This window comes from Stegodyphus dumicola, chromosome 4 (assembly GCF_044657685.1).
Source record: "Stegodyphus dumicola isolate Sdum_Otavi_A_Nest chromosome 4, ASM4465768v1".
NCBI classification, from domain to species: Eukaryota; Metazoa; Arthropoda; class Arachnida; order Araneae; family Eresidae; genus Stegodyphus; species Stegodyphus dumicola.
The window spans coordinates 93,250,713-93,273,995 of record NC_140771.1 but is presented as its reverse complement, the minus strand read 5'-3'; the positions used below and the strand labels follow the sequence as shown (position 1 = coordinate 93,273,995).

At 33.4% G+C, this 23,283-nt stretch overlaps 1 protein-coding gene across 1 annotated transcript in view; it reads left to right on the top strand.

Moving 5' to 3' along the window:
• Window positions 1-23,283, top strand: part of LOC118188342 (cartilage oligomeric matrix protein-like) — a 1,186,180-nt gene that overhangs the window by 907,828 nt on the left and 255,069 nt on the right. The window contains exon 8 of the mRNA XM_085815229.1: window positions 9,490-9,710. Within this exon, the coding sequence (XP_085671355.1) occupies window positions 9,490-9,710 (221 nt within the window). The remainder of the gene's footprint in view (window positions 1-9,489; window positions 9,711-23,283) is intronic.

Genomic DNA, 23,283 nt, shown 5'->3' with positions numbered 1-23,283 from the left:
ACATGGTGCATGGTGCGATGACATGGTGCATTGTCCATGAAAAGGAACTGCGGACCCATAGCGCCTGTAAAAAGACGCACATATGGAAGAAGAATCTCGTTACAATAACGGGTCCCGTTGACTGAACCTGCGTCGAAGATGTGAAGGTCTGTACGACTACCAAGCATGATGCCTCCCCAAACGAGAACACCGCCACCTCCATACCTGTCCCTTTCAATGATGTTCGAGGGATGATTGCGGCTTCCCCGCTCTCTCCAGATGAGTATGCGATGAGAATCGCTACTCAGACTGAATCTGCTCTCATCTGTAAAGAGTACTCGTCCCCATTCATTGTCTCTCCAATTCCGGTGTTCCCGGCACCACAGAGAACGCCTTCTCCGGTGGGCAAGCGTTAAGGCCCGTCCACACGAGTACGCTCGAAACGTAACTGACGAACGCGCTTTTACGTTACCAGCGAAAAAGCGTCCAAACGAGTAGGCTTGCGAAGAGTGCGTTTAACCAATAGAATTATTTTGCGCAAAAATCACGTGACGCTGCAGCGTCAACAGAGCTGTATCTTATTACTTCGCTGTTCTTCTGTATGTTTGCGGCAAGTTGTCCGAATCATATGATTTTTTTTATAGCTGAAACTTTACTAATGTGCAATTACTAAGCAGAGGCAAAACCGCAAAAAATGGCAAGAATGGGTACGAAAGATTTAATTAGAGCGACCTGTTCAAAGAGATTTTTTTTTTTTTTTACTGCCTTCTTTGCGAAAGGAATATCTGGAATTATTAAATTCCTACTATTAGCTCACACTCTCCCTATATCTTGTTCAAATTTTCAGTACATAAAATGCTTTTTATTCATCCACTCAAGTTCAAATACAATTTTTTAAACTTTCAGTGAATGACACTTGATGTTAATACAGCTTTTTCACATATTAAATTTTTGTAAATTTTTAATTAAAAAAATTATGTTTGTATTTTTATTTATTTATTTATTTATTTTTGTATTTTTAAACTTTTCTTTGTGGACCTAAGTAGGAATTGACTTAATTTTTTTTTTTTGGGGGGGGGATGTATATTACTTGTTTTATAATTCCTTCAGGATGAGTATCGACCAGTTTGACAGACTTTCAGATTCTATATCGTATGAAAATTAGGATTTATAAAATTGGTTTGGAATACAGTATATAAAGAGAATTAAATTACTTAATTCTCTTTATATACACCATCCACCATATAATAAAACCAACTTCATATTTTTTTAACTCGCTCTCCCTTGGTCTTTTTTTTTTTTTTTTTTTTTTTTTCTTTTTATTTATTTTTGAATTTAGAATGAGGTTCAAACTTTGGACAGTTTATGAGAAATTATGTTCATGATAAAATATGCAATAAAGTAAAAATAAGGAGATAATTTATAGATGATATATGATAAAGAGATGCAGATATATTATTACATAAGACAAAGAGATGCAGATATATTATTACATTATATTATACAATTTTTATTTACACTGCGCGTTTTTAAACTAAATTAAAAACAATAATAATAATGAATAAAATAAGAAGTGAAAACAGTAATAATAGGTAAAATAAGAATATAATGATTCCTGATTAAATATAAGAAACACGTTTCAAAATGAGAAAATCTAACTAAATTTATACCGTCTACGGGTGAGGTTCGAACTTGCCACCTTTCCATTCCTCCGCCAAAGCAGCGCGCTGACCACTCAGCTATCTGTGATTGCAGTAATAAACGTAAAAATAATGTAAAAATAATGTAACAAGTAGAATTCGCTGCAAAGGTAATTTAATTAAACTTCAATAAATGATTGCTGTATGACACAAGTTGTAACTTTCCTCCAAAATTTCGTAATTGTATTTTATTGAATACTCTTTCACAGTCAACTGCTTTATTTTAGAAGTTATTATTTTGCTGAAGTTAGTTTTTGGTGTATTTAATATTGGGATATTTATAGAGCTTTTTATTACACATGATATAGCCAATATTTATAATAATTAAGGAGAATGTTGTAAGGCAGAATGATTTAGTAGAAACTGTAATTTATTTAGGTTCCTATTACTTACGGTGTTATAAATAGGTGAAGCATATGGATATACTGGTCGGATAATTGCTTTATTAGTATACAGTTTTCCCCTTTAATGAGAATTTTAAATGTATACTAATATGTACGGTTTGAGAAATCTGAAGATGATTATTTTATTGCTGTATACAGTTATTTTATTGCTGTATATTTTATTGCTGTATACAGAACAATGCTGATTATTTTATTGCTGTATACAGTTATATTTCTAAGCAAAAACTCATCTCTGTGTGGCTCTGACGCCATATTGAAACGGGTAAGTAAGAAGGTTTTCTGATTATGACACGTGATAAGAACTCGGTCGGCTATTGGCTAAACGCGCGCGTCGCGGGCGAAAAAGCTGAACAGGAGCGTACTCAGTTTTACGTCTTCTGCGTCCTGCGAATTTACGCCGGCGTCAAAAAAGTTACGTCAACTACGTCGGGAGCGTCCTCGTGTGGACGGGCCTTTAGAGGTACACACCGTACAGGGCGTCGTGCAAACAGACCACCACCGTGCAGTCTTCTGGCCACGGTAAAACGCGATATCGGTCGTCCAGTCGCCTGTGTCGTGTGTCTAGCAATTTCTCCCGCTGTCTGCCGCCTGTTTCTTCTGGCCTGTAAGGCAATACACCGGTCATCTGCGGGTGTGGTTCCTTGTGGACGACCACTACTAAACCCCCGGATAGCTGTTCCTGTAGTCTGAAATTGTCTCCAAAATCGTGAAACGATGCTGTGAGCAATTCCGAACTCTGCAGCCACACTTGTCACACTGCGGCCTTCCTCCAACTTCCCAATGATTCAACCTCGGGTAAAAGCATCCAGATGTCGTCTAACAGATTGATTATTCGGCATTTCTCGCTGAGGCAGCAACTCGGTGTGATTTTAACTGCTATACGGCGTGCAATCTCTTTGCCAGAAATACTGATCTTACACCGACAACATGCTTTATACTACTCAGACACTCCCCCATTACGTCTACCTGCATATCTGCGCATATGCTACCGTACATCACCTTACTTAATCTCCTGATTGGTCTTTCTGTCCGCTCTGCCTCTTCGTTCAGCTGATATGCTCATTTTTCGACTTCGTCTTTAATTTGTGCACACCAGTGTATTTTATATCCTTGCTCCTAAAAGCTTAACATGCTTAGAGGTATACAGTAGTTTAATATGACTTCCATAAATTTTAAAAGCAGAGATATTTCGGTTAATTTTGACCATATGACAATTTTTTTCAGCTACTTAACTAGTGAAAGATAGTTAGTTATCTAACCGTATTTTAAGAACCTATATAGAAATGTCATGTTCTATACTTTGGTTAAACTTTATCATGTGTTTAAATTACCACAGCCTGAAACCTTATCTAGACAATAGTCTTATCATCCGGTTTGTATAACAAAACACTTTTGAAGAAATTTAACAATCGGGCACATTAGTGTCTAATTATTGCACTGCATAAGAAACTGAATTGTACTGATAAACAAATGTTATTATTCACATAAATTTCAGAAATATTAAGATAGATGTTTTTTAAATTGTTTTACAAAGAATAAACAAGAAATAAGTTATGCAATTAGTGCAAATTAGAATTTTTTAAAATTGTTTTACAAAGAATAAGCAAGAAACTATTTATAAGTTATGAAATTAGTGCAATGATTTTTATCCGATAACTGTGAAATACTCCAGAGACTTTCAGCCAAATTTAAGCAAACGACGCAGTATGGCTTCAGTGAAGTAGTGAAGCAATGATAATTTGCATTCCAGACGAATTTAGAATCACGGACTTAATTGAGTTTTGTACAGAAAAATTGCCATTCATAATGCAGATTTCGGGCTAACATATTGAAATTTTCAGCAATATATCTGAAATACTAATAAAGTCTATCTTTAAGTAATAATAAACTGTTCTTTCAGAAAAGGTGGAGATCTATGCTTTCACTAAAGGATAAAGACTAAACTATGCCACTGCATGATAATAGAATGTTGCATCACGTTCTTCTATTTACAATAAAATTAATGTGAAATTCCTTACCTGCTGCATCTTCAGTGTTCGCGACGCCAGGCTTCTAATAATCATGTTTTCCAGTAAGAGTTTCTATTAGAATTAACAGGCCATCTTGTCTTTTACTTATTTATTCAAATAAAACACTAATATACACTATTTACAATGTAGGGGATAATTATTTTAAGACAGTACATTTTAATTGTTTTTCTGAGTCTGAAGTTTCATCTTTACGCTCCTCAGAGCGGTTCCAATCTAGTCTCGTTCTCCGAACTCAATTAGAGAAAAAGAAAAGGAAGAGATGCCCGCTATCTAGTGGCAAGAATGTGACATAGAATATCTAAAATTAGTTTAAATTAATACAACAATAAAATTAAGAAGGCTGTTAAAAAGACTTCAACAAGTAGAATTTCAGCCTAACTGTGCTGGAAAGTATTCAAACTGTGATATCGCCTATAAAGCTTTTGCTGATTGGCCAAATACGAGCAAAAAGCTAATAAAGTGTTTATTCAAGTAATATTTAACAAAGAACGTGGTTATAAAATTATACCTTCTTAAAATATTACGTGCTCTCAGATAGCTTGAGAACGTTATTTAGATTACATTTGGATTGCGAAATTAAGGAACTTGATATATTTTAAATATTGAGTTTAGTAGCTAGTTATCGTACTTTTATCGTTTATAAGTACTTTTTTCACATCAGATATTAATATATCGTTTTTAGGCATATTTCTAGAGTATACTTTGACCGCGTCTGGCATGAGCGGCTCGTCTTCAAGCTTATCAACTTGGGACTTCCTAGAGAACTCATTCTTCTGATCTTCTCCTTTTTGCAGAACTGCACTTTCTTCGTTGCTCAAGGAAATGAAAAATCCAATTCAAGACCTATAAGGTCCAGCGTCCCACAAGGAAGTATTCTCGGTCCAGTGCTATATCTTTTCTACATATCAGATTTTCCTCACCCTGGTTTGGACAATTACTCTCTGTTAGCATGTTATGCCGACGATACGGCGATTGCAATTAAATCCATCCAAGCTAATCATGCAATAGACAAAATGCAAAATTACCTCTATGCCGTAAAAGACTGGTGCACAAATTGGCGCGTAAAAATCAATGCTAGCAAGTCACAACTTTTAATTCTTAGCAAAACTAGGAAAAACATTGCTTTTAAAGATCTCTACCTTTTTCAGGAAGCTGTTTCTCTGGTCACAAAGGCCAAATACTTAGGAATTATTTTGAACCAAAGGCTCACATGGTCTAACCACATTAATAGTATTAAGAGCAAAGCCATGGGCATAATATGCAGATTTCTCCCGATCATTGGAAAATATTCAAATCTTAGCTTGCGTACAAAAAACATATATATACCACTTGCATTCGACCGATACTTGGTTATGCTGCTCCTTCTTGGAACACGGTCACTCAAACTCAACTGCATCAATTACAAGTAGTGCAAAACAAGTTTCTGCGCATTATTACTGATTCACACTATCTTATCCGCAATAAACTTTTAGAGACTTAAACCTTGAGACGATTCCAGATTACATCAGAAGATCTAATGAAAAATTCTTCAACAAAGCTGTGCAATGTGACTTTGTTAATTACTCCCAAGTCTTTAATTATGAAATTATCTTCGAAGATAGAAGCGTCAGACCACTTGCAGCTCACACCTTCATGGGAGGACTTAGCTCATGGATTCACTTAGCTCGTGAATTGGTAGCTGTTCATACTTCCAATGCATCTGATTTTGATTGAAGTTCTTCTGCAGCTTGAATATTATTCTTGGTGAATTATAAAACTAATGCTGTAAGATTTTTCGCATTGTGATGATAGAGTAGTGTTGTAAATAGGTTGCTTAGGTTGTTGTTGACTTGCTGTAGTGTATTGCGTTGAATAGTTGTATTAAAATTGTGTTGTATATTTATATTGTATTGCGTTGTATTTAGCACTATTGATTGAGGTGTTTAGTTGTATTTGAATTTGTCATTGGAACTATTGCTGTAGTGTATCTTTTCATATTGTTGTCATTGATTTGCATTGTCTTGGGTCCTCCTTGAAAGGTATGATCGCTCGTCACGTTTTGCGAACTTGTGCGATTGGATTGTCTTGTTCCTTTTGGTACTTCTCTTCTTCCCCTTTTCTCCGTTTTCTCATCTGAGATTTTCTCCACGTCCGGATTTCTTTATATCAAGTGCCCTTGGGCTTTAATTCTGGAATCGGCAACATTGCTCTTCGCAATAGCTCGGTCAATTATACAGTCTAAGTAGAGTATTTTATGTATTATTTACCCATTATCTTATGATTTTGAACTATACTTTCACTTTTACTTTTCGTTAGTTCTCGCCAGGATCTAAATGAGATACGTGCATTTAAGAACACAGTTCATGGAAGTGAGACAGAGAGCTTTTACAGCGACCCTGAATGTCGTGATATTTCCTCGCTGGATTCTGAGAGTTCTATTATCCGGCGTTAACTATTCTGCTAGATGAAATACTCGAGCATCTAATCAAAATTCAGCAAACGCTTGTTAGGCTTTTATATTGCAAATCTCCAACATCAAATTATTTTGAAGTAATTTGAAGTTTAAGTTCACATTCATGAAATCTGAAATTTCGGAAACTGAGAAAATGTTAATTGTAAGCACATCTTCTCAATTAAACGTTTTAAGTAAATGGGCTGCTTAAATCTTTTCCAAATCTGCAGTAATTTTCAGACACGGGGCGATAAATCATCTGACCAGTCTGCATTTATTTTAGAAGTTATTAAAATTGCAAAAAGCATTTTTTGAAAAATAACGCGTTCAAAATTCAAAATAAAAGATCGCGATAAATTAATATTAACAAATTTCTAAATTTCATAATTTTAAGGAAAAATGTTAAGACATAAGAACGCGACATTTATATCATTTCGCTCTCTTTCTCTCCCTTTGTTTATTAAATACATGTAAGGAAAGAGAGATATTTTAAAGCATTACGTATAATACGTACATCCTAGACAGAAATATAAATTATGGAATTAAATTTTAAGTTTTGCGATTATTCAAAACACGTGGAGAAAAATTCCCATTTCCAAAAATTCCTCTATTTTAAAATAGAGAAACATGTAAAATTATTAAAGTTAAATGAAATAGTTATATTAATTAATAATAGTTATGTAGAAATTATTACTAAAAATTATTTCGAATATAAAGTCATCACAGTCAAAGTGCTCTAAATCGTATTTAGTTTTTTAGCTATTTGTCATTTGGTGCCAAAACATTAAAATTTACCCGAGAATTGCATCTAATGCCAAAAATTAGTGTGCATTAAAATATTAAATCTTACTGTTTTCATGTTTATTGTTTCTTCTGATATTTTTTAATGTTTATTATATGGTGTATATTATGAAATTGTCGTCTACTCGAAAAAAGATGTATTGTTAATAACCCTTGTAAAAATACGGAATATTTTAAAACAGCTACTGAAAAATAAACGGAAATAGTTTTAAAATATGAAAACAAATAACATACCATTATTTTAGATAAAATTTCTGAAACTGACCAAAAAGGATTTCAGAGATGTGTCTTATCTGAAATGTAATGTCCTGAAACAATCTTAAAATAGTAATTTTAAAATATTCCATACTTCTTGAAAATAAGATATGTATGAGAGGTATATGTGAATGACGTGTCAAGTGTTTTTAAAAACTGAAAATTAGAGGTATTTAGGTTGACAAATTAAGTTCGATGTAAGCAGCTTAATTTATCCCGTTAAATGTAGAAGCCATATCAATTTTATATCTGGAACCAATTTTTTATATAGCAATAAAACAATCAAATAAGTACTCTTTTGGTTTTTAAACGCCTTTTAAGCGTCGTTTTATACAAATCTGGTAATTGGAGTTGGAGAGGTCCGGTATTGAATATGGGACTGGAACTTCCAATGAAATCTGAAGAAAAAATGTATGCAATGTATTTAGAGAACTATCTATCACATTGTTACGAAATGCCCTGCTGCGGTAAGATAGCTTCCCCGCAAAGCAGGTTTAGGGTTGCCAGAAAGTGACAAGAAAAGGCAGGGTTGCCATATTTGGCGCAAAATCACCCTTTTCGCGACAAAACGGACGATATGCCATGGACGGACCGATAGACACACACCAGACGAAGGACCTCCGACCCAGGTCCATATTTTAGAGGACCAATACAGAGTTTAGAATATCCATCGTCCGTGGAGCCTCGTCCTCGCGGGCACAACCCCCACAGTCCCCGCCTGGTTTTTACAAAGCATTGGGCTGAACTAAATCATTGCAAAATCAAAAACTCTGTCACCTTGCCTCCGGGCACCACTCCATCAGCAAAACGAAATCTTACCGGTTTGCCCCCCCCCCGATGTTTTCGAAAGCAGGTCAAAAGCTCCTGTATAGGGTAAAGGACTTTTCACCGTCGCCATTTTACCAAGGCCGTTTCGCCGTCGGGATGTTTCGCGGTCGGGATGTTTCGCCGTCGGGATGTTACGCCGTCGAGATGTTTCGCCGTCGGGACGTTTCGCTGTCAAGACATATTTTTCTTTACATGACTGCATTATATATCTTGGCGCATTATACTCATATTAAATTTTTTTAGTTTAATAATTCTGTTTACCGTTTGTATACTTAATAAAGGTTGCTTTTAATATATATAGTGATTTACAAGTATGAGATATAAAGAAATTACACATAGTTGGAAAATTATGTTAGTATCAAAGGGAACTAGAGCTAAACTTCTGCTATAACAGAAGTCATGTTATCGATTTTAAAATTATGCCGGTACAATACTTACATTATTCGCCAACATTCCTTGAAATTTTAACCTGCCAGTTGAGAGAAATCACTCATACAAGCAGTTCACAGTTTTATGAAATCTGAATAAAAAAGGGAATGACTGGAATCTTGTCAGCACATTACTCTCTTAAAATTAATATGTCATGTGTAACAGTGTATTTGTATAAAACTGTAACCAAAACATTCGTGGTGTAACTGTAACACACTCAGAGCGTAATCGAGAGGTCCAGGTTCGCGTCGCGGCGAGGGCATTGCACATTTTTCATATTTTCTGCTTTAAAAAAAGAACCTAAAGACTCTCTAGTGGCGCCCGAACTAAAAACAAAAGGTGGTGGATGATTATTCTTCACCCTCAGAATTTGACGATTGGGTCATTTTCTCTCTCCTTTCTGCATGCCTTCGTGGTTTAACAATAGCACACTCGGTGCGTATTCGAGAATCCAGGTTCCAGTCTCGGAGAGGGCATTGCGCATTTTCCACATCTCCTGCTTCAAAAATAATCTAATGACTCTACAAAGTAAAACTGAATTATGCAAATAATAAAATTAATACTTGTCATTAATTAATTTATGTTAATGTTTTAGTAAATGAATTGAAATTAATTTAGACTTTTTTTTACAGGCGTTCGGTGCTATGATGTCGACAACGGATACCGCTGTGGACCCTGTCCCGTCGGATACACTGGAAATGGTGTTACATGTAAACCCCTGAATCGCTGCACAGAAAATCCTTGTTGGCCCGGAGTCCAATGCGTCAATATTGAAACATCCCCAGGATACATATGTGGTCCTTGTCCACAAGGATTTTCAGGAAATGGAACACATTGCGAAGATATTAACGAAGTGAGTAAAACATGAGATATTTTCGATAAGTTGATTGTCTTCTACAGAAAATTATAGAAGCTAAATTCCTTTAACCCTTTTGTAGTTTTGAAGCTAATATTTTCCCCAGTGATGGAATTTTTTAGATCGCATATACCTAAAACTATGTTTTACTTTTCCCAGCAGTTTTTTTTTTCTTTTCCCAGGAGATTTGAATTTTTCAGGTAGAGGATGCCGCATCTGATAAATGCTGCAGGAACATATGTGTTTATTCTTTTATAGCTATACATCACATACAAAGCCCTAACTGACTCTGTTCACCAGTTATTTAGACATGATCGAAATTTTCTATTCACTCTGTATACCCGTGTGTATGTTATGTACTTTAATTCACGCCGGAAAATAATGTTATGAAGCTTACTTCACGGCACCATTGTTAAATAAGAAACTACTTGCCGTGAGAGGTTTCTACTTCCTCTTAGGGAGGAAACTAAACTCTTAAGAATTTGCTAATTACCAAACTTTTTAGTGATCGTATAGTTAAAACGGTAAAGCATTTGCGTTGTGAAAAATGCGTCCCGGGACCGCGCCGTGAGAGGATCGTAACATAAGAAAACATATACAAGATATATAGGAAAAACATATTAAATATATAAGGAAAACATACTGTAATAGGTTTCCAGATTAAATATCAGTTTATTCAATTTCATCAGAAAAAAATAAAATCTTATCCTCATCAGAGAGTCTAAGGGGAATTCTTCAATTTGTCATTTACTTTTTTTTTTTTTTTATTTAAATTCATATAAAAACCTTAAGGTTTGTCTTGGTAATTTAGAAGGGGAAAGGGAAACAATTGAAAGCCTGTGAATTAAATTAAGATTCAACGTTGTTATTTACATTCCAAGGAAAATCGTAGAAACCTTACTTGAAGTTCAAACACAAGAAAAATTGACTTATCTGCTCTTGAAGTGGAGGACTCGTATCCTAATAAGCGTTGACGTCGGCGGGGCTCATTTTTACGGTCACAAATGGAAGTTTCGGAAGACATCGTCCTGTCCTGGCACTATTGGCGAAACACACACGCAGGTAACTGGTTTCCATAACGACGAAGCTACTTTAATTCTCTGTAAAACAGAAAACAGGTGCACTGCTGCCCAGCACGGCTATCCGTTTGGTCTTGAAAGTCTTAAGTCAACACGCAGGTAACTGGTTTTCATAATGACGAAGTTATTTTACCTCTGTAAAACAGAAACAGGAGCATTGCTGCCCAGCACGGCTATCCGCCTGGTCTTGAAAGTCTTAAGTCACTCGCCCGGTTCAATTTCGCCTTTTTACCAGAACACGGCAAGGGAGCATGTTTGCAGCTCCCGGCCAGAAACGTTTTTCTAGGCAATTACGGCTCGCCTGTTCTTGCTCATCCCAAGAGCAAGCTTCAAGAGTAACGTCCAAAGTAAGTTCAGCAAGCCAGTCAGTCTCGCCTCTTAACCAAAACGCAGCCGGGGAACATATTTGCCGCGCCCCGCCGGAAAACATCTCTCTTCGTAAATTACATCTTGTCTCTCGCTTTCAAACCAGTTTTCAAGAGTAACGTCCTAAAGTAAGTCCAGCCAGTAAGTCAGTAAGTGATTCCAACTCGAATTTCCTTCGTCTCCTTCACAAACGCGGGCTCCCACTATGGCTTCACTTATCGCCCCCTTAATTTTGGCAAAATTTGCGTTTTCAACCCCTGAATGCGGAAATAAGGGTGATCGCGCATGCGCGCCCTTCTTCACTTAGCCAACAACCGGACCCTCAATCGCCAAAAACCTGAATGACTTACATTGAAAGTCAAGTAGCAACCTTTGACCTTTCTGTCACGTACTTCCTCTCTTAAGGTCAACTACACAATGAAATTCCTTCTAGAACATTCTAAAGGACAAAGCGCGCGAAATCATGACTTAGCAACAATTGCCTCCCTTTCCCTGCTTCTTTCAAGAATGAATCAAAGCTTGTACAAAATTTGCAAATAAAAGAAAATAAATAATATTCTTTTAAACTAAATAATATTCCCAGAAGCATCTGTTTTTCCCCAAAATTAAAGCATTAAAGTAAATAATTCAGAATCAAATAAAATTAAAATTTCCATAAATCAGAAAATCATTCACCTAATTTTTATAACGCTATCAGACAAATTCTCTACACAACATGTACGATGAATATAATTTTAAAGTTTTTCTTAAAATTCGCGATATTCATATTTCGGTTAGATAGTCTGCACTCGAATGATCTTCAGCTTTTGAAATAAAATATTCCAAATCTTGTTTGCGGTCGTATATTCTAACCGGAAAGCGACTGATAAACCCGCTGTACATTTACATGTTTGAGTATAAAGATGGCAATTTAAGTTAATTTTATTAAAGTTTCAGAATAGACAAAAGCTTAAGCGAATATATTTTGCACAAATATTAGATAATTGAAAGTTAAACAAAGCAGCAATATTATGAAATTAAATTTCTGTGATTTTGTGTGCTCCGATAATTTTTTAACCGAACGAACACTATTTGGTTATCTTATAGAATTTACGTACAGTAATTCAAACACTCCGCAATGCCGGAATATTTAAGCACCTAGATGTGAAGTTTTTACGTATTGTACGTGCGAACGTCTCAAATTTGGTTCACAATATATGATTTTGAAAACAACATTTCTTTCATTGGATACCGAAAGTTAAAAGGGTTAGTATACTTAATTTTGCTTTACACTTATGAAATACAATATTTTTATATAATGAAATTCTTTGAAAATAAAAAACACAGAATTTGTAGAAAACGAAACAACAAATAAGATTGGATGATTTCATTTTCTCTCTTTCTGATCATGCATACTTTTTTTTTTACTTTCAGAAGAGCAAACCTCTTAAAACTGAAGTAAGTCACTTTGGCTTATAATGGCACATATAATTAGCTTTTAGAGAAAGCTTAAAATAAATGCTATTTTTATTTGATTCGTTTTCTTATTAATCAAAGAGAGCAAGACGTGTTTAAAATGAAACTATGCAAATCAGTCGTGATTGTCAGTTACTCCAAGGATGTATTAAATATGCTTAAAAGCGCTAAAAGTAAAAATGATTTCTTAAAGGGCATAAAAGTGCAAGATCAAGAATTTGCTAATGACGAATAATAAGAAAGAGTGAAAAATGAAAATAGTTTCAACCTGAATTGAAAACTCCTGACTTGAACCCCTCCTAATTGCATACTACTTTCCAATTTATAGCCGTTCTTCTCTTTTAGAAATCAGATGACAGAAACATTCAAATATAGTTCTTCTATTAAGAGAAAAAACGCCCTTAACAGGAATCAGTATTTTATGACATTTGTGAGGATTTCTATAAATGACTAAATAACTTTGCATTGAAATGGTATTTTTTCTTATTCCTTTCGTACTTTATTGAAATGAATCACATTTTGCTTCGATTTTACTCTCGTGAAAATTTAATTGCTGTATTTTTTTAAATTTTTCTTTAAGGCTTCACATTAACTATTATTAATTTAAAATAATAACGATAATATTATTAAGTTAAAATAGAATTTTAAAATAAAACAATTATTACGATTTAATATTATCAAACAATAGCTAGGATTAAATATTTTAAAATGATAATTAAAAAGCGCAGATTAATAAATAAATATTAATAATACATTATAGCTGTAATGGTATATCTTTACAGTTTCATAGCATTGCAAATACGTTTCCTACGAGGAATTCTGTTGACTCATTTGTAATATGGAATAAATAATTGTAACACTAATTCAGAAGTCAAACAACAAAAATCAGCGTTATATTTTCGAAATTTTCACAGGACTTTTGTTGTTTGATTTCTGAATTAGTATTTGTTCGGCGTGTTATTGTGTCTTAATTGTAACACTCTTAGTTAGAATTTATTTTATAGTTTTCCAATATATAAATAATTTGAAAAGTATGTTTTAGATATTTTTCTAACAATTTATACTTGTATTTCACATTTAGCCATACAAGGATTAAATATATAGCCGTAGAACATATTGTTGTGGCCTAAGGGGTTGTTAATATCTTTCTAAATTATCACTATAGATAAAGTGGAAGGAATTAAAAATGTCTCACGAAAAGCAGGAAAATAAAAAAACTGCAGATAGCTCAAGGAGAACGTCTATATTAAACAATTCCTCCTTAGTGCACAAGAAATACCATAAGCTACTAAAATCACTTACAGAGTAACTCTTAATTTGCAATTCACCTAAAGCTAAATCTTATAGCTGAATAACAACCAATTAACTGCTCGTCCAAGTTCTCAGAGGCTTATTTTTATAGTGTAACACCACCACGGGTTTCTGGAAGCTTCAGAAAGAATCAATCGCTATGGTCCATGAGGAGAGTGTCGCCTTTTATTTGAGCTGCTTTTACAATTTAAAATTATCCACAATCAGAAACGAAAGACCAGAAATTCCATGTAAGAAACAAACAACATTTATATACAAAATATTTGCCCACAAATACAAAACAACCTCCTCCCCCCCCAAAAAAAACAATCTCAAAAGATTCAAAATTTAATGTCGTTAAGGATTTGCTAAGGTTGTAGAGATATTAGGTATTTTTAGAAGCAGATGAGATGAAAAATGAGCAACGCCTTTACCGGGAATCGAACAGCGGACCTCTGGAATACGCACCCAGCGTGCAGACCACCACACCACGAAGGCATGCCAAAAAGGTGGGAGAAATACCTTATAAGGTTTCTTATGCTTTCGCTGGTTTCTTATGCTTTCGCTGACCATCGCAGGTTATCAGTCTATTCTTACACTCACTCCTGATAGCACTTTTTTAAAAATCTTTTTAGCTTTAAAAGCATCGCTTTCTTAGCACTTATGTACATCGGATTCGAGGGCAAAATTACAAAATGTTTAAAACCAACATATCTTTAGAATTCCGATTAGAGTTTTGGGGTTCTCTATGAATTCCTCTTTGTATGCGCTATAGTATGTTTTGAAAACTAGCTGATCGAGTGATCCTCAGTCTGAAAGAGTTATCATAAAAAATAAGAAAGTATGTTATGATTTTAATGAGTCCAACTAGTGTCATTTCGTAAAAATATTTAATATTTATAAGACATATCATGGTTTTAATTATCTTTTATATAAATCAATGGAATAAAAAAAGGAGAAAAATATTTTTAAAGCTGCGTTTATTGCTTTTTCAATCATTTGATTTGCTACTCAGAAACAAGAAAGGTTAAATTAAATTTAAATATCTTACGTTTTATATAACTGCAACGTGCTGGAGCGTGAAGATAATAAATATCCTATTAAATGTTCCAATTAAGGTTAACTGGAGAGAAGAATCCTGAAATATATAACATGTGCTCATGGACATTTCTTTTTTTCCAACAAACTGAATTATTAAATATTATAATAAATATAAAAAAGGGGTCTCTCAAAATATGCCTGCAAAGTTTAATGTTTTATAGTTTCTGAATGCAACTCTAATCAGAATGATGCTTAGCAAATCCTGCTACTGTATCTTTGGTCTCAAGGTTGAATCTTGGTGAAGATATATTTATTTCTAAAATTGTATAATATTTTTGTGGCATGAAGGCATTTGAATTCCGTTGAATAGAAAGTATCTTCAATGATCTAATATTAGGAGAAAAGGAGTACGAGACCTTTGGATTCTGCCTACCAGTATGATTAAAATTGGGATGGAGAAAACTAAAGTCATTTTATCATCCATAAGATGCTCAAGGCCCTGGAAACTGACAGGCACACTTTTTCCTCTTGTCCATCGTAAATTCGTGAACCTGATCTAAATTTTGTTCAGATCAAGGAAATTAGTAACAACAATAACATTTTTGGCGGAAAATGTATGGAAATCACATTTATATTTCGTTACAATCTACCTCACTTTCTATTTTCAATACAACACATATCGTATATTTGCTCATAAAATCTTTCATCCAACTTTAACATCTTTCTATAGAAGGTATTTTTTGTATTGGCAAAAACAGTGAGATGTTTTCAGGTACTTAAGTCTTTTGGTTGCTGTTATGCATTTAATCTTTGAAGTATCCTCTATACAAAAAGGACTAATTTCTATGAAATATGGGGGTGAGTCTGTTCTACAACCTTAAAGCTTCGGTTAATTGGCTAATTTGAAGCAATAATATTCTTTAAGACATTTTAAATCAAAATACTGAAATTTATTTCCGTATGATGCGTACAGTATGATCCGTATGGACAGTATGATAGGGGCAGTATTATATATGATATTGCATCAAAAAGATGACATTTTATAAAAGCCAACAATGTCCCGTAGGATAAACAAGGATTTGGGTTCAAATATTTCGACTTTTGATAAAGCAGATCTTATAAGCTAAAACAATCGATTCATAAGTATTTTCTGATTCTAATACTCATCTCTTCTATCTTTTCACGACCCCTTCAAATCAAAAACTGTAAAATGTGAAATCATGTATGAAAATAAGGAAATCAAAAACTGTAAAATGTGAAATCATATATGAAAATAAGGAAACCTCAGACGGCCAAGAAGATTATCTAACTCTCAAGTTCTACAAGCATTTTATTACCCAAGTCCAATTAGTGAAATATTGATACATTCACTTTTTTAAATATCTGTGGGGTTTTAAATTTACAGAACAATGAAAAAATATCTTCTTTGAGAATTATTGAAAACATCATTTAGATACTTTTGAAATTCTTTCAAATGTTTCTCAAACTTTTTTTATGTCTTTTTCGCTCCTCCCTGATGAGAACTTCCCAATTTGAGAATGATCGCCCAATTCTGACTCTGTTGTGCAAAATTTATTATCAAGAGCTGATATTGTGGCTAATCCATTCCATTTTTTAAACCGCACTGTACTAGGAAAACGCTTCTCTTCACATTTCAGGCTTTAGTAAAGTAATCTACTGACGCAGGCTTAGTAATGTACTCAATGAGAAACAATACCTTGATAGCTAACGCTTATCAGTTGAGTTTGGAACTGCCAGCGTTTTTGTAATTATACACGCATACGTTGATAGAAAACTGATTAAAATTACGTTAGCTGATTTAAGAGAAAGTTTGTATGGTATTTTCTGCTTCCTTACCACGTGGATGATTTGATTGAAAGCAAATCTGGCTATCAATTGGGAGGTTTGGTGCTCGAATCCCGGCGCGTGCATTGTTCATATTTCATATCACTGGCTTATAAATACACTAATTACTTTACCAATTGGATATAAACTTAGTAATCGCGTTTGATATCATCATGTATGATGCTATAAAAAGTAATACTGTAACTCATTTTATATCATTACCGCTAATATCTTCAGACGCTCTGAATCGATATTTATGAATTAATACAATGAAACAATAAGCTTTGAGGTTCTTTTGATAAATATTTATCAAGCCTGAGATCTACCTAATGAAGAGCAATTATATAAAAAAAAATGCAACTCAAAGCTGAATACTACTGCAATATAACACCTCCAAGAGTTTATTACCAAAGATTCAAAAAGTTAAAAAATGATTAAATAATTAAATATCATAAAATTCATAAGAAAAAAAAAGAAACTGCAATCTGATATTGATATGAAGATTCCAGTTTAACAAGCTAAGTAATTACGCTAGGCATATTATTTCACGAGTCAGTTTCCCAGAAATGAAAACAAAAATAGAGCATAAAATTGAATATTTAAAATTATCCTTCCCAGCTGGCAAAGTCAAATAACTTGCTGTAACATTATATCATCGTAAATGATTACACGGAGACTGTTGAGTTATTCCATACTGAAAATAATTGTCTAAAATGCAGCTGCGCATTTATTTCATTGCCTCACTTGCAAGGGGTAAAAGTTCATATGAGAAACAATACCTTATTATTAATTATGAGACCAAACCCATAATTAATCAATCTGCCAGTGGATGTAGTAGCGATATCAATACTCATTTGTTTATCACATAAAAGATTTAACAGCCTGGGAAATATTCTCGAAACTTCGAGAATTTCCACGCGACAGATGTGAAAATATTTCCCTTTTCCGCTGTAGTAAAACTGCTGCTCTAACTGCGAGGAAAACACTACATAACAACATTAAACATATAAAAAGGATTTTTATCGATTTCTTTCTGATCATCACAGTTCTACGCAATTCTAAGTTAAAAATTACAGTCAGTTTTAGAACATCGTATGTAATTAATAATGTTGATGTTCGTTAATATTTAATCTTCGTCGAAGAGATTGCAACCGTAAAATAATAAATGTATACGCTTAGATAGGATGTATCAAATAAGAGAGTTTTAAGTTAGAAAAGTTGTTAATCATCTCGTGAGTATCAAAATTGCACCTGCAGGGAAGCAAATTTTCGCATTACTTCCTGTTATCAGTTCTACAACCTAAGTGAAAAGTAGATTGTTGAGACTTAAGTTCGAATTTTATAGAAACAACCAAAGTTCTTAAAAATTAAAAAAATATATTGTCTTGTAGAAAAATTGTATGTTAGGAATGTAATTAACACAATACTTTAATTAAGAAATGTTAATTAAATCTTCATGGAAACACCCAAAACAAAAATTATACGTAGCTGATTTATCGATTTATTTCTAAAAAGTTGTTTCTTGCTCATTTGAATAAAAATTATAATCCTTCTCAAAATTATGTAAATTAATTTTATTTTAACATCAATTAATAGTTTCTTCTTAATTCTTATCCGAATTTTGCTTATGTTTCTGCATAAATATTCATTAATATAAAATGAGTAATGTTTTTACATAAAGATTTCTTTTTTATGTGTTTCCGTTTGTAAGTTTCACATTTTAAACTAGCCAGTTATTATAATTTGAATATTTGACTTTTTACCGTATTCCTTATCCGATTGCTAATTAATTCTGGTCCAATTTTACCTTATCGACTTGAGAGTGATCTTGATGCCTTAACGCCGGATCATTTCTTAAATGGACATTCCATTACTTCTTATCATGATACTGACTTGTCTCATGTTACAGATAATATGTAAAGTCAATAGGGTTTTTGAATCAGGGGACGTGAAAAATGTCCGAAGCCCTTGACGGGATTCGAACCCTGAACCTCTCGACTGCGCGTCGAGTATGCTTCCAGTTACACCACGAAAACATGCGGAAAGGAGGGAGAAAATACCTTATAAATAGACTTTCTAAATTGCAGATTGCTGCTAAATTCATTCAAATTATTTGGAAATGTTGTTATTTATTTATTTACCATCAGATGAGCAGCTGCACCGCCTTTAAGACATTCAGCTTTTACGCTCATGGAAATGTTGTTAAACGGATTATTAGGTAAAAGTTTACAATTGGGTGCCCCTTGTTTTTTGGCGATTCCTTTTTGACGCCAAGTTTGGCGCCAGAAAGGCAAAATTTCAAGATGGCCGCTACACAAAACCAAAATAAGAAGTCAATGAATTGCACAAACTCTGTGTCCATGTACACATCGATCTGTTTTCACTTAAAAAACATCCTAGAATTGCACTAACTAGGCATTACGCACTGCCTTAAATTTGTCCATGTACTCATCAATCTATTTTCATTTAAATAAAATCAGGAAGCCAAAAAACAGTTAAAACTATCATGGTAACCAGAAGTGAGGTTTCATCGCCAAAATTAAAAAAAAAAAAAAAAAAAAAAAAAAAAAAAAAAAAAAAAAAATTGTCGCTAATCGAAGGGACACCCAATTCTACACTAGAGCCGATTATTTAAATAAAATTCACTAGTGCACCAAATTGTTTATTAATAAAGACATTTTAAAGGAAGGTATGTTACTTGTGTTGAAGGAAGATTTAGTTGTGTTGAAGGAAGATAATCTTCCCCCATTTAAATGATCTTTAGCTAGACTTGTAGAAGTATTTACCTGACAAGGATATTAAAACCACAGCTATTAAAGTGAAAACATCAAATGGTGTATATGTTTGATGTATTAGTAAAAATTTATTAACTGTTCTATCATATTTAGCTTTACATTACTGTGTTCTTGAAACGGATAGGAAACAAAATTCTTAAATTATATATTGTAATTTACATATTAAAATTTGAAATTTTAATGGGCGGAGGCATGTTGAGTTGGAAACAAAGCCACCTATTGTAGACAGTAAAAAACTCTTTGTTGGCTCTGGTTTGTGTTCTTTTTATACAGTCCACTCATTTAGTTAGAAACATAATAGGAGCTATATTTGGCATTTTCAAAAGTTGGATCACAACACTTAAGTGAGCGATTCTCGGAACAAAAGTGTACAATATTAAATAAGCAGCTGAGATCGAAATCCTATTTTTGTATATATCCATTCATTTATCATTTTGCCTTATTATATTTATTACGTTTACGAGCATGTTTATTTACAATGCGTTTCCTTACGCTTTAACTTCATGTTCCTTCATCTTCATTTTTTTACATAAGGTTACCATATTTCATAAAAGCAAAATACAGATAAAACTGCCGATAAAATCAAGAAAATAAATACACGGAATAAAATATATTTATTCACTTTAATTGCGTTACTCATGTTTTTCAGAGCAATAGATTTTCTTAAAATGTTATGACATTTTTATATGAAGTTGTAAGATTGAATTCATCAGTGTCTTATATTTCAAAGCTATTTCTGTAGCTGAAATTGTACTTCTTTTTCAAAGATGATTACAGTTTCTTAAAACATCTCAAGGCTTATTTGAAAAAAACATAAGCTAAAAGTTCACCGATTAAATATTTTATATAATACTTAATAATTTTATTTCGTACCTCTAAGATGTAAATTGCGAATTTGATGAAATTTTAAAATATCATATTTCATACTAGTTTCCAAGTCCGTTTACAGCATCTCTATATCAAATTCTGGAAATATTTTTTTACCTCCTAATTCATTCTGATTCGTTCTTGAACTACTTGTGTTTTCTATCCGTTCTGAAAAAAAATTAATGTTCTGTTATTCAGGTCATCAGTTCTCTAAAAGAATATAAAGTAAGATATCCTTTCTTTTCTCTTTGATTACCTTCAGCTAAGTTTCAAAATCGTTTATTTGGGTTTTAAGATTTTGTAATTCCCATTTATGAACAGAAGCAAGGTGCTTCCATAAAAGTTTGTGAAATTTCTGCAAACTGTCAAATTTTTTCAAAGTCTCTATTTCCGATTCTATGACACCACTCGTCAGCTTCTAATTTAGATAGCTTTTCCCAAAAAATCTTACTTTTCACTCCTTGTTTCCGCTTTAGGATCAATTCTTTTAGTTCTTGTTACATCTAAATAAGACTCCATTCTGCTTATCGTTTAGGTAGCTGTTTCTGTATTTCCCTTTCCTTTGCAGAGCTCTTAATTATCACCTTTTGAACTTCAGACTGAACTGCATTTACAGATTCTTCGTAGAGAAATTTCAAACGCAGCAATTCTGTTACACCCAGTAACTTTCGTACATGTGATCTCACAAACGGCAGCTTTCATTTTAACTGTTCCAAAATCAATCGAAAGTTCTATTACGGCTAGCTGTAAACAAACCGGTTTCGGGATCAGCTGTTGTCTGAACTGAAATATTTGTCACAATTAGAGGAATCATCAATAAACTTATTGCATACTAGCCATTCGTCCTCGTTACTCATTACGTCAGTTGTGGGTCCGGTATACGTAGAATTTCTATATCATTCTCGTTTATTTTCTCTTTTGTTATAAACAAATATACGAATCAAGTTGAATATCCTCTCCAGGACTACTGGGTGACCTGGGTTGTAGATTTTTGTCTAACTCTGGATATGCTGGCTTCATATGTCGCAGCTCATGGAGGAAACTTTGCTTCACTTTTCAATTCATTTTGACCCCTCAGTCGCCCGTCTCGCGTTGTAGAGAGATTATTTCGGGAACTACTCTCTAACATAGACCTATTCCTTTTAGAGCTAGATGTTAATAATAAGCAGATTTTTCACTTTTGGCAGTATAATCGAAAGCTTCTGATGTAACCTTTATAACATCCACACAGTAGCCAGATAATCACAGAGTTCAGATAATTTTCAGGTTGATTTTAAAGTAGTGCAGTCATCTAGGAAATGATCTTCCATTTCTGTGTTTTGCTACTTTCTTTAATTGGTTCGTAGCAAGTGAATATTTCAACTCTTCAAACTTTTTACTCTCTACGATATATTCTTCCAATTTTTTTTTTTATTATTTCAAAGGTGATATCTTTCCAGCCGCTGTTGGTTTTCGTATATGTTTCGCTCAAATGAACGCAAATGAAACGATTTTCCGGCAGAAATTTATCCAACTTGAAAGCTGGATCTTTCTTTCAAAATCTCCGAACCTTGCTTGAACTTAAAAGCCGAATTTTTTATGCGTACAGGTTTTCAGAGAGATAGTCTGGCTTTTTTCTTTAAGCTGAATTATATATAACTATAACAACCTTAGTAAATGAGCTACCAAATACTTTTTTTACAGTTTATACTTTTTTTATCTGACGTTCAAAACTTATGGTGTACAAACTAATATCACATTGATTAGGGTTAAATTCTGGAATTAATCTTATTATATACAACCATTTAACCACAAACTAAGTATTTCGGTTTAAACGATCTGTATCATTCCTCGGCAATCTACCTCTAATTTTAAACTTTTAATTCTAAATTCGTTTGCATTTCGTTTGTCTTCATTCATGATTTTTACTTCCTCATAGATACAGGAAGTATTGTAATCACGAAAATTTCCGGGTACCATGTTTCAACGAAAATATCTATTTTGACCGCTATCGAATGCAGTTTAACGATGTTTTTGCTTGATATCTGTCGGTAAGAACATAATTTTTTCGAAGAAAGTGTTTCGTGGCGTCTGTACGTATGTATGTATGTATCTTGCATAACTCAAAAACGAGTATCCTGAGAACATTGCAATTTTATATATAGGAGTGCTATAATATGTAGTTTTGCACCTTCCTTTTGGTTGCAATCAGTCGCACCAAAAGTATATCTATATATATATATATATATATATATACCCACTCTGTTACTCAGCTCGCTGAGCTCAGGTTTTTTTTCTATTCTTATATGTTGGTAAACTGCGCATTTTTTTGCTTTAAAAATGATTAAATTAGTTGCTCTTACTTCCGATTAACGTTTTTATTCCCTTAGTTATCTTACATACAGAAACTGTAGAATTATGAACAATTTAAAAGTTTTTTGAGTGCGGCTAAGCCTGGTTTTTGTTTACCACAGTAGCCATATTTTTTTTTACATTTGAAACTTAGCAGAATAACGGATTTGTTGCCAGTCAAAAGAAACTAAGTTTCGCAACAGCAAAAATAACATCTTCTTTTATTATTGCGTTTTAAATCATGCTTAATCTATTCTGGAATTAACATTTAAATTATTAAATTATCATATATATTAACTCAGCGTAGCGTCCACAACAAATTAACTCAATTTCTACTCCTTCAGTGTCTTTTTGCCAAGTGAGACCGAAAGTGAACTTTCAGTTTTATGCACCGAAAAATCTGCCTTCCTGCCCACTGGCCGGATTGCTTGCTTTTGCGTAGAAACTAATTTTAATTGTAAAAGTTGTTCTTAAACTTGTTTTAACTGTATTTATGTTTTA